The sequence below is a fragment of the Marmota monax genome, unplaced genomic scaffold, assembly GCF_021218885.2.
Source record: "Marmota monax isolate L192 unplaced genomic scaffold, Marmota_monax_Labrador192_F-V1.1 WCK01_AAM20220418_F8-fsc00310, whole genome shotgun sequence".
NCBI lineage: Eukaryota > Metazoa > Chordata > Mammalia > Rodentia > Sciuridae > Marmota > Marmota monax.
The window spans coordinates 822,618-841,970 of NW_026692085.1; the positions used below are offsets into that span (position 1 = coordinate 822,618).

Below are 19,353 nucleotides of genomic sequence, written 5' to 3' on the forward strand. Positions count from 1 at the left end.
GCGGTTTTCCAGGCAGAGACACGCCCCTGGCGGGAACGACGGTGACGGGTGGCCAATAGGAAGAAGCGTTATTGCCGCGGAGCCCCTCCCCGGCAGGGGACCTAGTGACGGGCGAGGGTCAAGGGGTGTCACCGCTCCTGAGCAGCGAGCTCCGCAGGGCCACGCGTCCCCTTGCGCGGCGGCCACGAGCAGCGCGCCGGCCCGCACTCCCAGTCGGCGCCCCGGCGGCGGCGCGGCCCATGCGGCTGGGGACGGAGGCCGGGAGCGGGTGGCGGGCTCGGCTTCTCGGCGGCCGGGGCCTGGGAGGTGAGGGGGCGGCGGCGCGCCCGGCCCCGCGCCGTGATTGGCCGCGCGCCGGCCGCGGCTGAGGCCCGGCGCCGGGCGGGGAGGACAGGCGGAGCCCCGGCCGCCGAGCCGGGAAGATGCTGCTGTCCCTGGTGCTCCACATGTACTCCATGCGCTACCTGCTGCCGAGCGTCGTGCTCCTGGGCTCTGCGCCCACCTACGTGCTGGCCTGGGGGGTCTGGCGGCTGCTGTCCGCCCTCCTGCCAGCCCGCATCTACCAGGCGGTGGACGACCGGCTGTACTGGGTCTACCAGAGCACGGTGCTCTTCTTCTTCGAGAACTACACCGGGGTGCAGGTGAGCCCCTTGGCCCCGCGGCGCCGCTGCGTCCACCTGAGCCCCCACCCGGGGTTTGGGATCACTCTGGCCTTCTTGGCAGGTCCAGCCCAAGAACACGTGCTAGCACCCATCCTCCCACGGGTGGGGGGGGGCGGAGGTTTCTCGTTTTCACTCTGAGGTTCCTTGCAGGTCCCCGAGGTCTCTCGGAGGCGGTAGTAACGTCGTTCCGAGGCTGCCACCGGGGTCCTCCGCCGCCGCCCGCGTCCCCGCCCCCTGCCCGGGTCTGGTGTTTCTGTCTGTCTTGGTGCCTGGCACAGTAGGTGAGATGAACACTTTAAGTAGGGCAAGCACTTGGCTGGTGTTTTTGGCATTTCATCCAAGAAGGTGATAGTGTTGGAACAGGATCCGTTTTCACTCAGAAGTGCGTTTTAAAAGGACCTCTTGCAACTGATGTTACCATTTGGAGGATGAATAAAACTCTTTTTTGCGTTTTTCCCCAGAGCAAGTGAGAGCTGGGTTAGGAAATGAATACATTTGTTACGGTAGAAGCCTTACTGTAGATACAGCTGCTCTTGCCAACTTTGACTAGGTCTGAATGTGGGTCTGATCTTTGGTCTGATTGCTTTCTCCCTGTTAGTTTTTTTCTCTATACAGATAGGATTTGTAGATTAAACTTGCAAAACAATAAAAGTAGAAGGTCTTAACAACATTAGTTATCTTAAAATATGTGAAGTATCTTAAACATGTGAATTGTCCTTTTACTTCTCAGATTCAAAGAAGAGGTTGATTCTTGGTTCTTCTGAGTGCCCTATTAGCCTCTTCCTGCGGTCCCTGCCGTCCCTCCTGGAGGTCAGGTGGGCACGCCCGGAGACTTTCATCTCCAGTCTTTCTGCATTTCTTTTTCTTCATCCTGTAGTCAGCTGGCAGCTACATTGGATTTGCAGTTGAACGATTGATTTCTTATTGAATTTGCTGCACTTGGAGATTATTTGTGGGGAAGGAAACTAGGAGAGGCCAGGGTCTCTATTTAAATCAGTATCTTTTAAGCGTTTCTGGGAAAGAAAGAAAAATTGCTGTTCCAGATCATAGTTTCTTGGAAATTGACTTTTAAAATGGACTTCACATAAAATTTTCACAAATTAAGGATGATCAGTTCACCCCAGGCTCTTACTTCACTCAGTTAGTTTAAAGGTATGGTTTTATCATGGTTAAGTTTTTAATTTTGCATCAAATGACAACTCAGAACACGTCAGTCACCTTTTGGAAAATTTGTTCTACCTGTGATGGGTTGTTTTACTTTTGTCTAAAAAATAGTGTGTTCCACACAGTGTAATGTAGAATAAGACATTGGAGTCTTTTGTGTTAGCAATGTATTTATTTAAACTATTGTAAAACTTCACAGTATTTCTGAAATTACACACTTTACCTTGTGTATTGCTGACTAAAATGTGTCATTCTTGGGACAGTCTAGCAAATGGTTTTAAAACATTTAACTTACTGATTTTGTCCCGTTATTTGTAGTAAAAGGGTCCAATATCCATTCATAATCTTCATGTATTCATGAAAGGATGTCTGCTGTATAACTCAAAATTTTACTTAATGAGTATCCCTTGATAAAGCTTGTCAGGGATCCTAAGTGTAATTGCTCACTGATCATCAGAGGCAGTTTGTGAACAGTTATTAAAAATGTAGACCGAAGAATTTTTTTTGAAGGCATTATTTGCTGTTTAGTGACAAAGCAGGGTATTTTGAATGTTTTAGTCTTTTTCTAAAATCTGGGTGTCCTGTGTAAGCAGGGCTACCTTATAATATTTTATTGATGGTTTTCTTTAAGAATAAATCAATAAAGGAATAAATAGCTAACTTCAAATATAAAAGGAAAAAGATTTATAGGTACATTCTTTCACCTTATTTTTATTTTTTAACCTATTATTTTTCACCATTGACTGAGATGTTTTGATTAAAATTTTAGCTTTTCTTTTTTTTGACTAACTTTGAATTGTCAGTCTTCATTTACAAGGCTGTTGGTGATCCTCTTATTCTGTCTAAAATACTGTTGACTCATTTCAGAAGCAAATTTTAGTAATTTAAGAGAATGTAAGTTTTTAAATAAAACTCATCAGGTTATACACACTGAAGAAGCATTTTTAGATTAGAATATTTAAAAAGATTTTTTTAGTTGTTGATGGACCTTTATTTATTATGTGGTGCTGATGTTTGAACCCAGTGCCTCACTCGTGCTAGGTGAGTGCTCTACCACTGAACTACAACCCCAGCCCAGATTAGACTATTTTAAAAATGGCACTTCTGTGCCTTTTAATTTTAGGTTTGAAAGGAAATTTTTCATAGTAGTTGTTGTGGAATATCTTTTTTTTTTTTTTTTTTTGCATAGAATTTTATAAGCTGAAGGGAAGTAGGTCCATGAATTTTACCACCTGTTCTTGGCAGGAAGATCTGCTTCCAGCAAGTTTCTTGGATATCCCACTGGAGTCAGGTAGACATCTGTTCTTCCCTATTTTCATATGTATCTTTGAGATAGGAAAAAATTTCAATCAATGTTATTAAAATTATTATTTATAACTTGTTTATCCTTTTAGGTTCTTCCATAGCCTCTCATTAGTACTGAAACTCTGTACTAGTATACCTTTACTCTTTATTCCTTTGGAATATATAAAATGAATTTTTAAAATTTTGTGCATGCCACTTAATTTTAGATTAATTGAAAATCAACATGAGTCTTTTTACTATTGTGAGAGACATTGATTCAGCCAGGCATGGTAGTGCATGAGGCAAGAGGATCCCAAATTCCACTTCAGCTTGGGAAATTTGTGAGACCCTGTCCCAAAAGAAAAGAAAAAAGAGGGGGATCCTGGAGATGTGGTTCAGTAGTAGAACAGTTGTCTAGCATGAACCAGGCCCTGTGTTCCATCCCCAATACTGCCAAATCAAATTAAAAAGAAAAAGGCATTGATTTAAGTGTATAATTTTCTTGTCGACTGCCATAACAGAACACCTCAAACTTAGGTGCTTAAACACATTTATTCTTACAGGTTTGAGGCTAGAAGTCTGAAATTTAAATGCAGAGTAGGGAATAATCCCTCTAAGAAGATGCTCCGGGAGGAGAACTGTTCTTGGTCTCTTTCAGCTTCTGGTTGCTGACAACATTCTTTGACTTGAGGCCACATCCCTCTAGTTGCTCTCTCATGGTCCAGTACAGTGAATTGCCTTCAGCTCTGATTCACAGCTCCCTCTGTCTTTCTCTTATAAGGACACTTGTCCTTGGGTTTGGATCTACCCGCATAATCCAGGATGATCAGCTCCTGTCAAAATTCTTACATAAATATTTCCAAAGATCAGTTTTCCAAATAAGGAAACATTCATGAGCTCCCAGACTTAAAACATAGATGTGCTTTCCAGGGCCACCATTCAGCTCTGACAGTAGTGAATGCCATGGTTCTGTCTGTTCAGTGTTTTGTTGTTCTGACCCTGCTAGAGGGATGTCCTATTGAATTATTTACTTTTCAAAAAAAAAAATTAGGTTTTTACTTTATTTAGCATACATAAACCTTGTTTATGCTAAGGGTACTTTCAAAATCATTTTCCATAGTATTTTCATTTCTTAATTATATATTTACCTTCACATATCCCATAAATATTTGATTAGTTGTCTTATTTTCAGAATCAGTAGCAGTTTCTTATTCACGTTTTAATATTCTTTTAATTCTTGATTCTGGAATTATCATTTTCTGATAGTATACCCCACAAAGTCCCAAAAAACCCACAAAATGAAACAAAACTGGAAACCTGATAAATTAGAGATAATATAACTTCTGGGTCGAGACATTATTATACATAATTTGAAGATGAAATAAAAACCTTCCTTGATAAACAAAAGTTAAAAGAATTTACAGCTAGAAAACCAGCACTAAACATCCTTGGCAAAATATTTCATGAAGAGGAAATGAAAAACAACAATGAAAACCAGCAGAGGGAGGTAGTACACTAAAAGAAAAATTAATCAAAGAGGAAAACCAACAAGTTAAATAACAAAAATAAACAAATATGGCTGGAAATACAAACCATGTCTCAATAGTAACCCTAAATGTTAATGGCTTAAACTCACCAATCAAAAGACATAGGCTAGCAGATTGGATTAAAAAGACCCAACAATATGCTGCTTATAGGAGACTCATTTGATAGGAAAAGACATCACAGACTGAAGGTGAAAGGTTGGGAAAAATCATACCACTCACATGGACTGCGGAAGCAAGCTCCATATTCATATCAAATAAAGTAGACTTCAAGCCAAAGTTAACCAAAAGGGATAAAGATGGACATTATATACTGCTCAAGGGAACTATACACCAACAAGACATAACAATCAGAAATATATATGCCCCAAACAATGGTGCAGCTATGTTCATCAAACAAACTTAAGTTCAAGAGTCAGATGACCACAACACAATAATCTTGGGTGATTTTAACATACCTCTCTCACCACTGGACAGATCTTCCATACAAAAGTTGAATAAAGAAACTGTAGAGCTCAATAACACAATTAATAAATTAGACTTAACTGACATATATAGAATGTATCAACCAATATCAAGTGGATATGCTTTCTTCTCAGCAGCACATGGATCCTTCTCAAAAATAGACCATATACTATGCTTCAGGGCAACTCTTAGCAAATACAAAGGAGTAGAGATACTACCATGTATTTTATCAGATCATAATGGAATAAAATTGGAAATCAATGATAAAACAAAATAAAAAATACTGCATCACATGGAGACTGAACAATATACTACTGAATGAACAGTGGGTTACAGAAGACATCAAGGAGAAGATTAAAAAATTTTTTCTTAGCGGTTAATGAGAACACAGACACAACATATTGAAATCTGTGGGACACTATGAAAGCAGAACTAAGAGGAAAATTCATTGCATGGAGTTCATTCCTTAAAAGAAGAAAAAGTCAACAAATAAATGACCTCACACTATACCTCAAATACTACCGAGCAATAGTAATGAAAACAGCATGGTATTGGCACCAAAACAGGCTGGTAGACCAATGGTACAGAATAAAGGACAGAGATTAACCCACAAAATTACAATTTTATTAGACAAAGGTGCCAAAAACATGCATTGGAGAAAAGATAGCATCTTCAACAAATGGTGCTGGGAAAACTGGAAATCCATATGCAACAAATGAAATTGAACCCCTATCTCTCACCATGCACAAAACTTAACTCAAAATGGATCAAAAAAGAAGAAACAATCAGCAGCAAAAGCAGTAGAAGGCAAGAAATAATTAAAATCAGAGCTGAAATCAATGAAATAGAAACAAAAGAAACAATTGAAAAAATAGACAAATCTAAAAGTTGGTTCTTTTGAAAAAATAAATAAAATTGATAGACCCTTAGCCATGCTAATGAAGAGAAGGAGAGAGAGAACTCAAATTACCAGCATGCACGATGAAAAAGGCAGTATCACAACAGACACTACAGAAATACAGAAAATAATTAGAAATTATTTTGAAACCTTATACTCTTAATAGTATTACATAGAAGACAGTGAAGGCATCAGTAAATTCCTTAAGTCATATGATCTGCGCAGATTGTGTCCTTGAGCCAGAGTTGAAGGCAAGCTTGTGGGAAGCTGGATGGCAAAAGGTGTGGCTAGACTCCTGAGAGGAGTGAGGGCAACTTCATTGCTGCAGTCTTGAGGCGAAGCTGCATTTATATTCACTTCCATCACAGGAGTCTAGGTGTATGCTAATGTGGAGGTAGTTTACAGACATAACGAGTAGAGGTGATAGATAGTGGAAAATCTTAACCTGTATTGTGAAACTGAAAAAGTGACCACAATTTGTTTCAATGTCAGAATACTTTCTTTTTATAATTGTTCTCTTTTTCTATTCCAGTAAAAAACACTAAAAATAGACTATTGATATTTGCAGGCCAATAGTCTAGTGATGTGATCCATGCCTTTTCATTGAAACCTAATGGGTATTTTAGTCACCATTTTATTCCTGCTTCAATTGGTTGGTAACATTTGGAATTTACTTCAAAATGTATTTTCCATGAATGGCTCTGACTGCTAATCCCCTCCTTAGTCAATATTAACATATTGTAACAATAAAGTGTGAGAGCCTTAGTTTATATAAAATAAGCAGCTTTTCAGCTGAACTGCTGTAAGTGTAAAATAGTTTGAAAAACACAGGAAGCAAGATAAATAATTTAAGTCAGATTTTGATGTTTGTAGGATGTGTTCCAAATACTTCTAATTTCTTTAGTGATTCATATTTTAACTGACATGTTTTTCAAGATCCTCAAAGACAATAATAAGACTTCCTATTTAAAAACTGTTTATAATCTTTCTGTAGTACTACTTCATCAAAAGAGTCCTAAACTGTTTTTTTTCCCCCCCTTTCTTTTTTTGGTACTGGGGAATTGAACTCAGGGACGCTTAACCACTGAGCCATATCTGCACCTTTTTAAAATATTTTATTTTAGAGACAGGGTCTTGCTGAGTTGCTTAGGGCCTCGCTAAATTCCTGAGGCTGGCTTTGAACTCGTGATTCTCCTACCTTAGCCTCCCAAGCTGCTGGGATTACAGGTTTGAGCCACCACGCCCAGCTGAGTCCTAAACTCTTAATAAGTGCGTGTTCTGTGTCTTGCTGTAAAAGCACCTAAACTCTTGGAATTGAACATGCTTATTTGGAATTGAAGGAGACATCATACAACTCATCTATCCTAATCCTGCTTTATTACATGTCTGAATTCTTTCCACCTTCTGCCCCAAATCTTCTCTAGTATTCCCAGTCTTAAAACAGAATGTGAATGGATTGTATTTTCAGTTTTTCCCTCTGTTTAGCATCCACCAGAAGACCTTAAATGGCTTTTGCCCTTAGGCTTGGCTGGGCAAGGAAGACTAGGGGGCTTGGTGTGCCTTTGCATTTGCTTGCTTAAGCAGAACTGTACAACCTTTGATACAGGAAATCAACCAATTCCAATCAAATACAATTCCAGTCTACAACATAGGTCTTGCTAGGGAATCTTAGCGAGATAAGAAAATCTTAGAAATGTCAACAGAACTTTGTTTTTACACTTTTTTACAGATGTAAACCTCTATAAATAAACCAGTTATTTATTTAAAAACTTTGCATTTGTGTAAAGTTTTTTAACTTCTTGATTTTAAATTTTAAATCACAGATGCAATAACACATTCAAACACTGACAGAATATCTCGAGGAAGTTAGTTTCTCCTACTCCCCTGCCTCCACTTTCTCAGGTGTATAATGGTCTGGTGTGTAATTTTAGGTGTCTTCCAAGAGCATTTATGTAAATATTTGAACTAGGGGAAGACTGTCATTAAATGAACTTCACAGGAGTACTTCATAGTGACCCTGGATAGCTCTCCTGTGCCATCATGAGGGAAAGAAAGGACAGTGTGACTTCAGTTTGCGTTTCCTCCTTCATATGTTTGTCTAATTTTGATGTTGATGTTTCTTCAGTAGTACTGTAAGTTAATTTTCTTATTTTATGTTTCTTAAACAGAAGTTGATATTAATAGCTCGACAATTCAGTACTCAGTAATAATTTTTCAATAAGGTGGCTCTAGAACCTAGTAATAAATCAGTCATCCATCCAATAAATATTTGTGTGTGCACAATTTTCTGGGTGAACTGTGCTGGTTATGAAAAGGTGAAGAAAAATAGAGACCTTGTTCTTGTCTTCTAGTGGGGAAAGTAAGCAACAACAAGAGAATTACAATTTACTGTTCTGTGTGAGTTTGTTTAGCCTAGTGGGAAGAGGTAGTGGTTTGGAAAAACTTCCCTGAGCAAGTGACATGTTTTGCATGTTGACTCTGATAAAGGGCTGGTTTGGAAGATACTGTGGTAATCCAGGTGAGAGGTGGTGGCTGAGTGGTAGAAAGATAGACATCACAAGGTGTGAAAGAATTTCCAGATCTGTTTTAGAAGGAGCCAGATGGCCTTGGATTGGAATTGAGAAAAAGAAAAGAAAAACCAAGGGAGCGTTAGCAAATGTAGTGAATCCTACCATGTATAGGTTCTGTTATGTGATCTTTTCATTCTTGCAAGGTAGACACTGTTCTTCCCTTTTTACAGCTAGGAAACTGAGGCAGAGGTAGTTCCTGCCTGTAATCCTCAAGCAAGGATTTATTTAGTCCAAGGCAGACTAGCTTCAAGGTCACCTTGTTCTGAAGAAGCTTTGTCAGGTTTTATGGTTATATTGGTTGAAATGTGTTCCCTGTTCTCAAAAGTATTCATGCTAGGAAAAGCAAGGACAACAATAGAGAATAATCTGAAATTGTTGGTGTGTTGCATTTATTAGCTTTGTGAAACAGATAAAGGAACTCTTTTTAACTGTTTGCTGGGGTTATTCAAGAATGCTGTTATCAGTTGTCATGAACTACTTTGAATTTTTACTTGGAATACAAGTAACATAGTAACATGGTGTGTTTAGGGAAAAGAAATTCTCTATTGATAGAAGAACAAATGTGAAGGCTTTTAAGCACAGCATTCAAGTCTGGCTAAATTCTGTTCTGGCTCCTTTCCTTGGTTTTACTCTAGCCCAGCTCCTCCTTCCTCCCTTTGTCCTTCTTTCTTTGGCAAAATCTTCTCAACAGTGTATCTTTGGACCACTCTTATATAAAAAGGGCTGGGGTTGTGGCTCAGCAGTAGAGCACTCACCTAGCACGTGAAGATAAAAATAAGATAAAAAATGGTTGAAAATATCAAGTAAGGTATTACAGATAGAAAATGCAAAAAGCTAAGACAACTATTAGATACAGACATACTTATTAAAGCAAAAAGAGGGAATTGGAAGGGGGTATATATCCCCCAAAGATAAACTTAAAATAACGCTTTTTACACTAAACTTTTTAAATTTGGATTCATAAGGACTTAGTGCTGCGGAAAGACATATGTATCCAAAAAATGTACATAAGCCTAAGGTACTTTGGAAAGATATTCTAACAGGACAATGGAAAGGTCCTGACCCAGTGATTGTCTGGAGTCCGGGTTTTGTTTGTGTGTTTCCACAGGGAGAACAGCCGATTTGGATTCCAGAGAGATTAACTAAAACAGTTTCTACAGATCGAAAAGAAGATGATTTGACTCAAATCCATAACAGCTGATATCCAGAACTCCAGCTTGGCCATTCTTACATCTGCGACAGTGATTAACCAGGATGCTTTTTTCAATAGCTATTTTATTATTGCATTTTTCCACATCATAAGGTTCTATTTTTATTTTTTGAGCTCATACAAACCTAGGTTAATGCTTTTCTGATCAGTTTTATTTTTTGACTGTGGAGTTTTTAAACATTGCAATGGAGATTTCACCTAGGTAAAGCTACAAGGCCTTTACTATTTTCTTATGTGTTGTACGTTTGTGTACACTCTTGTGTTTTGTGTTGTATGTCTGTATGTGCGTATGTCCATATTTCTTATATGAGGAGCGCTCATGAAAAAATGGATCCGAATTATTATTATTTTTTTTATTCACGTGATTTAAATGGTTTAATTTAAATTAGGTAAACAGCTGTTAAGGATTGTTTTTAAAGGTGGTTAACAGATCTGTTTGTTTACTAGTTTAAATTAGGTAAAAGGCTGTTAAGGATTGTTTTTAAAGTAGGTTAACAGATCTGTTTGTTTACTTTCACCTTTCCTTTTCATTATATTTAATAATTCTTTTCAGGATAATGTCTCTTTAGCATCATTGCCAGAATTCCTATCTCCATCCCAGTGCCGGTGAAGAACTCAACAAGTAATGCTCAATCAAAGAGTCAACTTACTTTGGGAGGAAACGGATTTTGGGAGGAAATGGACATATTGATAGATTCCTCTGCCTTGAACTGCTTGCAGAACTTGCCTGGACTATGTAACTATCGTTTGGTGCAGTGAATTGTGGTAATGCTGGCATATCTTTGCTGATGGTGTCACCAGTGATGCAATTTTTCCCAAGGAGCCGTCAATTGGCTTGGTGTCGTGGCATTTCTGTATCCTCCTCCCTTCTGCTAGTGATGGTCTAAAATTTGGGGGCCAATGGCTTATGCTGGACCGGTAGTCAGTGACGGGTATGATCCAATTGCAGTGGTATCAACCTAAGACAGGAGGCTGACGCCTAAAGGTCAGTTTTCCGATGACGGGTAAGAACCATATGTTGAATTGGACAACCTACCAGGCACGGTCCATAAGCCACATTAACCTCACTCCCCCACTGGCACCAAGGCCAAATTTGGGGGCCAACAGAGGTGAGGCAAAGAACCTCACACCCCCACTGGTGCATAGACCTATCCACAAGTATGGCTGTATGCTGGACCGGTAGTCAGTGACGGGTATGATTCAATTGCAGTGGTATCAACCTAAGACAGGAGGCTGACGCCTAAAGGTCAGTTTTCCGATGACGGGTAAGAACCATATGTTCAATTGGACAACCTACCAGGCACGGTCCTTAAGCCACATTGCTTGTTGTTTAATTAATCAGAAGGGGGGAGATGCTGGGAGCCATTAGCCAAGTAGGTATGACAATTTCCTTGCCAGCGTACCCCATGTTGCAGTGACATTGAATGTACGTGACCTTGCTCAAGGACCAAGGCAGATTAGGGTGTTCCCGGTTTTAAGATAATCGTGTTTAGGGCATTCCCGGTTTAGGTTCCAGGTTTAAGGTTTAAGATTATTCCTGCTGGGAATAGGGCGTATCCTGCTGCCTGAGTTCCCCTTGAGTTCTCACGGGATTTAGACAATATATTTCGGAGATAGAAGCCCAGTGGAGGTGGATTTGGGCAGAGAACGTGGATTTGGGAAGAGAACGTGGATTTCCCCAGAACGTGATTGTAGACGGCTGGTGAGAGTTCGGGAATAAAGAGTTGCTGTTTGAATCTACAAGCTGTGTGGTGGCTCGTGATTGTGTGCCCAGCCAGACTGCGGCATTTGTGCCCAGCCAGACATTGGCAATTGGGTTTGATCCTCATCACTACATAAAAATAAATAAATAAAATAAAGGTATTATGTCCAACTACAACCAAAATATATTGTATATATGTTTATATGTATACATATACACACACACATATATATATATTTAAAAAGGCCTGGGGGGTAGCTCAGAGGTAAAGCTCACAGTTAAATCCCCAGTACCAAAAATAAAACAAAACAAACAACAAAACCATTTTAAAACTCATTCACTCTGTTTATGATTCATTTCAAATGATTGAAAGCATATAGTGTAACTAGTATATACAGTCATTCAAATTAAAATTATAGCTGTGTTGCTAGTATTCAGAGACTTTTTGGGGAGAGGGAAATAGACTAGGCAGCTGTCTCTTTTTTCTATTAATCACGGAACAGTTTTGAATGAAACAGTTTTTGGTGTTGGATAATAATAGCAGACTGACACTTTTTTTGAGGGGTTACATGTTTTTCCATTCTGTGAAGCAGTTTACATGCATTCATTCTACAGATAGGTGTGTTAAGTTCAAGACTTTAGGCGAGTTCTCATGGTGAGGTGGTGGGCTCAGATTCAGTGAAGAAGTGACTCAACAAAAAAAAAAGGGTGTTTGGCTACTGCGGATAGTACATTGTGGGGACACTGACCAGGAAATGTAGGGCATACATGGGTGGCTTAGTACGGTTTGTTGTGTAGACTCACTCGGAATGGCAGTTTCTGGTCTTCCTGATAAGAAGGGAAGGGTTTTATAAAGGGCCATCATGTCACCTTACACAGGGAGATGTATGCCCTGCCTTCAGGCAGACGGGTTGGGGGCAGAGCCTTCTTCTGTGCCTGCTGTTTCTCAGTCGATGTTAGTTAAATTATTAGGCCACAGTGGCAGTGTTTTGAGGTGGCATATTATGTTTCATTTCAACATCATTGTATTTAAAGACAAGGAATTGTATCATGTCTCAGGTTCTACATGCTGGAGGAAAGTGGACTTCATTGAAATAAATTAATGCATTTTTTTTTAACAACCAAGAATGCTATATATTTTTATGTCCCCAATTGGGGGGTGATAGTTGGAGGCCTTGGGTATTAAACACTTTAATTTCATTTTACTGCCTGTTATAAGACAAAAGAGAAAGTCCTCAAGTGGAAGAAAATTAAAAACAAATTAACAATCTGATCAAAGTAAAGTGAAAATAGTCTACATTTAATCCGGTCCTTGTGAAAGAAAGCCAGTTTGTGAAGGTAAACTTGTTTGACTAAAGCAGAATAAGAACTAGTGTATCATTTGCCATGAAAGCTATTATTCAAAAAACAATTTTTTTTTGTCTCTGGATTAATTAAATGAAAAGAAAATTATTCTTTTTCTTTAAAGGGATTTTTTTAATGAGTTTTTTTAAAAAATGGATATGAACCTAAAACAATCAGTTGTGAAGATATACTTATGATCAATCTATAATTACCTAAAGAATTATAAAATTCCAAAGAGCAACAAACAAGAGCCTTAGTGTGAAATGGCCTTAGGCCTGCGCCCAAGCAACTCCATTTTAAAAGCACTAGGCATACCCACAGAGCCCTCCAGTAAGGCCTCAAACAGGTTACTTCCCCTAAACCGTGTAAAGCCCTGGCAGGCTGTCCTTGCAATCAGTAGAAGATCAGGATAGAGACCATCAGACAGATGTTTCTGACTCCAGGGTAAATGATGTCACTGAGAAATCCCATGGTAGCTGATAAGGATTGAAAGGGGAGTTCCAAAGCCCCCAAATTTAGTACTAATAATAGAGCTAATGAACAGGGATTCAGCCAGCCGAAACAACAAGGATGCACTTGAGCTAGAGAGCCTGATGAGGACCTGACATCCCATCACTTGTCTTTGTTTCCTGATCCTCTGGGTGATCCTCACCGCTCTCAAACTCTACCACCTGGACTTTGGTGAGAGCAGCAACTCCTCCCTATGACCCTCTCCTCAACCCGTTGTCCACTCCATGCCAGGAAAACCCTGCCTTGGCTCCAGACCTGGTGGCCATGGTCTGAGTGAGTGTGCATCTGCTGGACATAAAGCCTAAGGCTTGAGACTTTTGAACTTAGCACGCAGAGGGAATGTCTTTCATTAGCCTGTCATGATTAAATGTGTTTGCAGTGCTTAGAATTAATCTAGAATTGTTTGCTGTGAATTGATTAATCTAGAATTTTTTGCTATGAACGGATTATGTCAATTGCTGTGCCTAGCATTAAGGATTGTTGTTTTCTTGATTAAGAACCTATAGAGTGAAATTGTGTTGAGTAATTTGAGTGAATAAAGCATTGAAAGGGGCAGAAGCGCGTAGAAGTTCTTTATTTCTCCCCTCGACTGCAAACGTGGCAGTTTTGCCCCCTCACAACACTTAGGTGTTCATGTGCTTTGTTTTGAAGGAACGAATTATCTATAAGATGTATTCATAAAAGTGGCTAATATGGGCTGGGGATGTAATTCAGTGTAGAGCCCTTGCCAAGCTGCTCCAGGCTCTGGGTTCAGTCCCTAGTACCGAGAAACAAAACAACAACGAAATTTTGCTAATGTAATTTAAAATAAGAGTGCTAGAAGATTCATAAAATTAGGCCTTTAAAAGTTCACTGGTATATTTAGATTGCTTTATTTATATTTATTAAAAAACTGATTTTATGTTGAAAATGAGGTATAGGTTTCCGTACCTGTGGAATACAAAAGTACAGACTCAGTGATTCAGTAAACATCTGTTGAATCTGGGATCCTGGACTATGGGGGTAGAAAAATGAGAAGCTCCTAGGCCGTGAGGGACGTGACTGTCAGCCCAGCACATCCCTTGCCCTGGGATGTGAGCGGGCTGTGAACAGGGTGTGTCACAGGGCCCCAGCTGCTGCTCCTCCCTGGGTTGGCAGAAGGTGAGGGCTGACTTGGTGATCAGGTGATCACTGGAGGGAGTGAGTGTAGGTGTGCTGGGGGCAATCATGTAATGATCTCGTAATTTGTGTAGATATTTTTTTAAGTTCTTCAGAGCTTTTTTAAAATGTTGAAAATATTATAGCTATCTCAGTCTTACACTTCTTTTTATTTGTTCTGATTAGTTATGCATGACAGTAGAATGCACTTTATACATCATATATAGTTGGAGTATAATTTCTCATTCTTCTGGTTGTACATGATGTAAATACCACTGGCTGTATAGTTATATATGTATATAGGATAATAATGTCTGATTCATTCTACTGTCCTCAGTCATATACTTTTTTTTTTTTAATTTTATGAGATGCTGAGGATCGACCTCAGTGCCTCACCCATGCTATGCAAGCACTCTCCCTCTGAGCCACAACCCCAGCCCCAATCATATACTTCTTAATAAGATAATGATTATTAAATATTTTTGAAAATATGTATTCTTCAAATGAAACTCCCACCCCCCCACATTAGTAGACTGAAACACATAACCTTTCCACTTAAGTGAATGGAGGAAATTTTATATTTCTTAGCGTGAAATGCTTGTTTACACTTGGACCCTCAGAAATGTAGGATCTTAAAAATTGAGTATATTCAGTGAGGCAGCATTGAACTTATACATTCTTGTTTTTGGTTTATCAGCATCTATTTAAATACTTAGTAATGATTTACATCTGTTACATTAAGATTTACTTTATCATTTCACTTGCTTTATCTCAGAGCTTTTAAGTCTTAATTATGACAGGATCTTCTTGTATTTTGTAACTTCTTATTTCTTGAATTCCAAACAGTTTGTGTTAAAGCCATGAGTAGAAAATCTTAGAGAAGAGGCTGTCATCCAAATACCTACTTTGAGATTCCAAATTATATTTTGTCAAAGGCTTATCTTTTGCATTTTAGTTGGAAATATCATTTCTTTCAATATGATATGTATATGGAAGAAAAATCTTTATTAGTAAATGTCACAATTGAACTGCATTTCCCTGTTCATTTTACCCAGTTGAATTAATTGTTTATACTTTCTTTAGCTTCCATTAAAGGTTGGTTTTTAAAGATTGAGCAAATTTAACTTTGAATTAATCAACCAAAATACTGAAGTTAACAGTTATTTGTAAGCCATTTCAAAGTGGGAACATTAGTTTTGTAGGGACTACAGATATGAAGTTTTAAAAAAAATTTTTTTTACGTAGTCTGTATGCTTTATTTGTTCCATTGATGTATTTATTGTGTGCTCTTTTTATTTTTTTTAAGGGTAGAGAAATTCATTGGCAAAAGTAGAAATATCTACTAGGAAAAGATGGCCTTTTATATAAAGCTTTTAGGTTCATGGTGTATTCCTAAACAAAAATAGAAAATTGTAGTATTTTAAAGCTGGCTTGGAGCCCCAAAAGTGGTGATATGTAGTATTTTTAAGCTGTGGTATGGTTAACTGCTCAGGGGTTTTTGAACAAGAAACTTGGTTTCTATACACCTCAGCTTGCTTGAGTGTAGAACCAAGGCTGGACACAGTTTCAGTCCTCTGCATACATTGAGAAACCTTAGATGATTGTGCTTGTTTTTGTGCTTCTTCTCTACCCTCAATGTGCTTGTTTGATTTTAAAATGAGGTGTGTTTAGGTTTATTAAAAAATTTGAAGTGCTATGTTTCCTGTGGATGGCACTATAATCTGTAATCTTGTGAAAACTGCTTTTTTAAAAATTTTTTACAATTTTTTTTTAGTTGTCAATGGACCTTTATTTTATTTATTGATACAGGGTGCTGAGAATCGAACCCAGTGCCTCACATGTGCCAGGCAAGCACTCTGCCACTGAGCCACAAACGCAGCCCTGAAAACTGCTTTTTAATAGCTTTTTTGCCATCAATCTTCAAAGGCTGCAGCTTAGCAGTTTCTTAGTAGATCTCTGCAAGAAAGTGAGAAAGGAGCCTTTGGATGGTTCAAGTGTTGCCTTCAGCTTGGGGGCTAGGCATGTCTCTGAAGAACCTTGGATATTCTACCCAAGGAAGTGAAACCTGAAACACTGCTACATATCTGCAGTACTTTTAAATTGAGTGTGTACACAAGGGTCCTGAAGAGGTCCTGTGCTCGTTGTTAAGGGAATGGGCTCGCAATCTGGAGTCCCTCCAGTCTTAACCCTGCACAGATCAATCATTTGGTTTTATTTGTATTTACTGTATTTATTTATGCCATTGATAAACCTTATTTTAAAAATTTGGGCATATATTTATACCTATTAGATTCATGCACTATGTGGTTGTCAAAGATAGAAGAAACTTCAGTCTGAGTCGCTGACCTTTGGAACTTTATGTCACCTAGTTGCATTTTCTACAAAGATATTGCATTAATGTCCTTTCTTTTTTGTTAAGATGCTAATGAATAAAGAAAGTCCCCTGTGGATGAGCTAGATCTAAAAAGCCTTAGCTAATTCATAAGCTTGCATACTCCATGGTGACAAGGAACAAAAACAGAAAGCCCTGAATTAAAAACAAAGCAAGGGCTGGGGTTGTGGCTCAGTGGTAGAGTACTCACCTAGCATGTACAAGGCACTGGGTTTGATCCCCAGCACCACATAAAAATAAGTAAATAAAATGAAGGTATTAAAAAAAAAAAGCAAAACCCACCATTAACAGTCATTCCTTTGAAGTCTTTAGAAGTGTACTGCCAGCTTCTTTAAATTATTTATCATGGATTACTTAAGACATGTAAAACTTCAGAAGGTCTAATAAAAGGAACCCTATGTCTCTACCACCTGATTTAAGAAATGCAGCTGACAGGTGGACTGGAAGCTCTCAGGGCATCAATTCCTGATGGAGATACAGAGTTCTGATCCCCAGGCCATGTTTCCCTGGTACTTACAGAATACAGTGGTAATCTTTTACTTGGTATTCAAAAGACCTGACATTCAGTGCAGTCCCCCTTCTGCCCTCCTTGCTCCATTTCACCAGCTCCTGTCTCTGGGCTTTCCCCGCAATACTGCTTGGTGTGCTTCAGCAGGACTCCAGCACCGCTGCTTCATTTGACCTTATGTTTGTGAACATTTTCCTTTTGTCCCTGGAAATCACACCTATGAAATGCACAGCTTTGCAGCTTCTAGTTCTTTAAAATATACTGTACTTTGATTATACGTGTGTTATGTTGTCATTGCAGTTGCTGTGTACGTATCTGTCTCTTCCACTAGCTTGCAAGCTATTTGAAGGAAGAGGTATCTTTTGAAAAATTTTATATATTGCTAGCAATCAATTAATGCTTGTAGCCTTTTTCTGGAGGATGTTTATCATTCTGTTTTATGCTATGACCATTAACCTGCCCTACGTTTGTCTACTTTATAAGCATGAGCTATTTATGATCTGTGAGGCTTCTGAGAGAAATCTAATTTTCGTTAATTATGGATATATTTACAACATCACGTTTGTCAAATTTTTCACATTGTCTTAGTTTGTATATTACAGTAGTATGTGTTTTAAAATATCAAAGTAATGTTTCTTTTTGTCTTTTAGATATTGCTATATGGAGATTTGCCAAAAAATAAAGAAAATATAATATATTTAGCAAATCATCAAAGCACAGGTTTGTATTTCATTTGCATGAGATTTAGGTTTTTCTACAAATGGTTCATGGGCATTCAAAATAATACTTTAATATATTTAAATGAAGTGGGGTCTTTTTATAGTTATTAAAACATGCATTTTTTATGCAGATTTTCTATCTGTCCTTGTATTTTTGTGATTTTACTTTTTGGAAAGTCAGTAATGTGAAAGTTCTGAATTTGTCTGTACTTCTTTGTAAATGAGTTGTTTCTTTGCTTTCCCCTATTCCTTAGAGTAACTGTTGAGACTGTCCATTCTTCTCTTTGTGAGCTGTCTGCAGGTGCAGGTGGTAGGTCAAAGTGGGTGCACCCTGTGCACTCCTAGCTGCGGCCTGCACGGTTGGGCTGGTGTGCATGCACTTGCACACTTGCTGATTGTGGCCTTCTGTTCCCACTGGTCCACCTCCTTTTGCCCCTTCACATGCCTTTGTTTTAGCTCCAGCTTGCTAGTCTCTGTCAGAGAAATCACAGGAGACTGTCTCTAGTAGACTTTGAATTAGGCCAAGGTGCTTTTCAAAAGCTGTTCGTTTTTAAATAATTACCAGGAATTTGTAAAAATAGTGCATCTAGTCCCATAACCCCTTTACCAAGTCTCCCTCAATGATAACATTTTTATAAAACTGTAGCCAGTATCAAAACCAGGAAAGTGACACTGGTTAAGGCACTTTTTTCTTCAAATAATTTAGTCAACAAACAAACAAATCTCCATATTTTTTAAACCTGTAGCTACTTTTGATACATGCTTCCTAAATTCCATTTTAATTACTTTTAGATATATAGTATGCCCAAAGCTAAAAACCATGGTAGAGCTCTCATGGAAGATCACGTATGCCCGTGGCTTTCCTTTGTTTTTTCCTATCAGCTGTCCTCATGATCTTGTTGCTTTTATTACCTTAGGTAAGTGCAGAAAGTGAGAGCAGTTGAAGTGAATCTTTCTCAATTTAGCATATGAATGACTACATTCAGATGAATAGGATCAGGGCTGGAGAAACGGGTGGATAGGAATCATGACATATCTGTGTATTTTCCCCAACTTTATTAATGGGACTGGCTCAGATTATTTGATCTAATTACATTTGACTTTAGTAGAAATAACAGCCTCTTGGGATGCTGGCTTGCCCAGACACGATGCCCTTTTTTTAACCAGTAGGACAATCCTGCCATTCTTGTCCTGGTGCTGAGGAAGAATTTCTACCAGGCATCCAAATAAAAAAGACATTCATG

General features: G+C 38.7%; 1 protein-coding gene across 4 annotated transcripts in view; it reads left to right on the forward strand.

Moving 5' to 3' along the window:
* Positions 1-325: 325 nt before the first annotated feature.
* Agpat5 (1-acylglycerol-3-phosphate O-acyltransferase 5) overlaps positions 326-19,353 on the forward strand; it is a 64,916-nt gene continuing 45,888 nt past the window's right edge. The window contains exons 1-2 of one of the 4 annotated variants that reach the window (XM_058584854.1): positions 333-641; positions 18,041-18,110. In XM_058584854.1, the coding sequence (XP_058440837.1) occupies positions 423-641; positions 18,041-18,110 (289 nt within the window). In that variant the 5' untranslated portion in view covers positions 333-422. Of the gene's footprint in view, positions 642-18,040; positions 18,111-19,353 lie in introns of all 4 variants that reach the window. The other 3 variants (XM_046460548.2, XM_046460553.2, XM_058584855.1) reach the window with 3 other exon arrangements.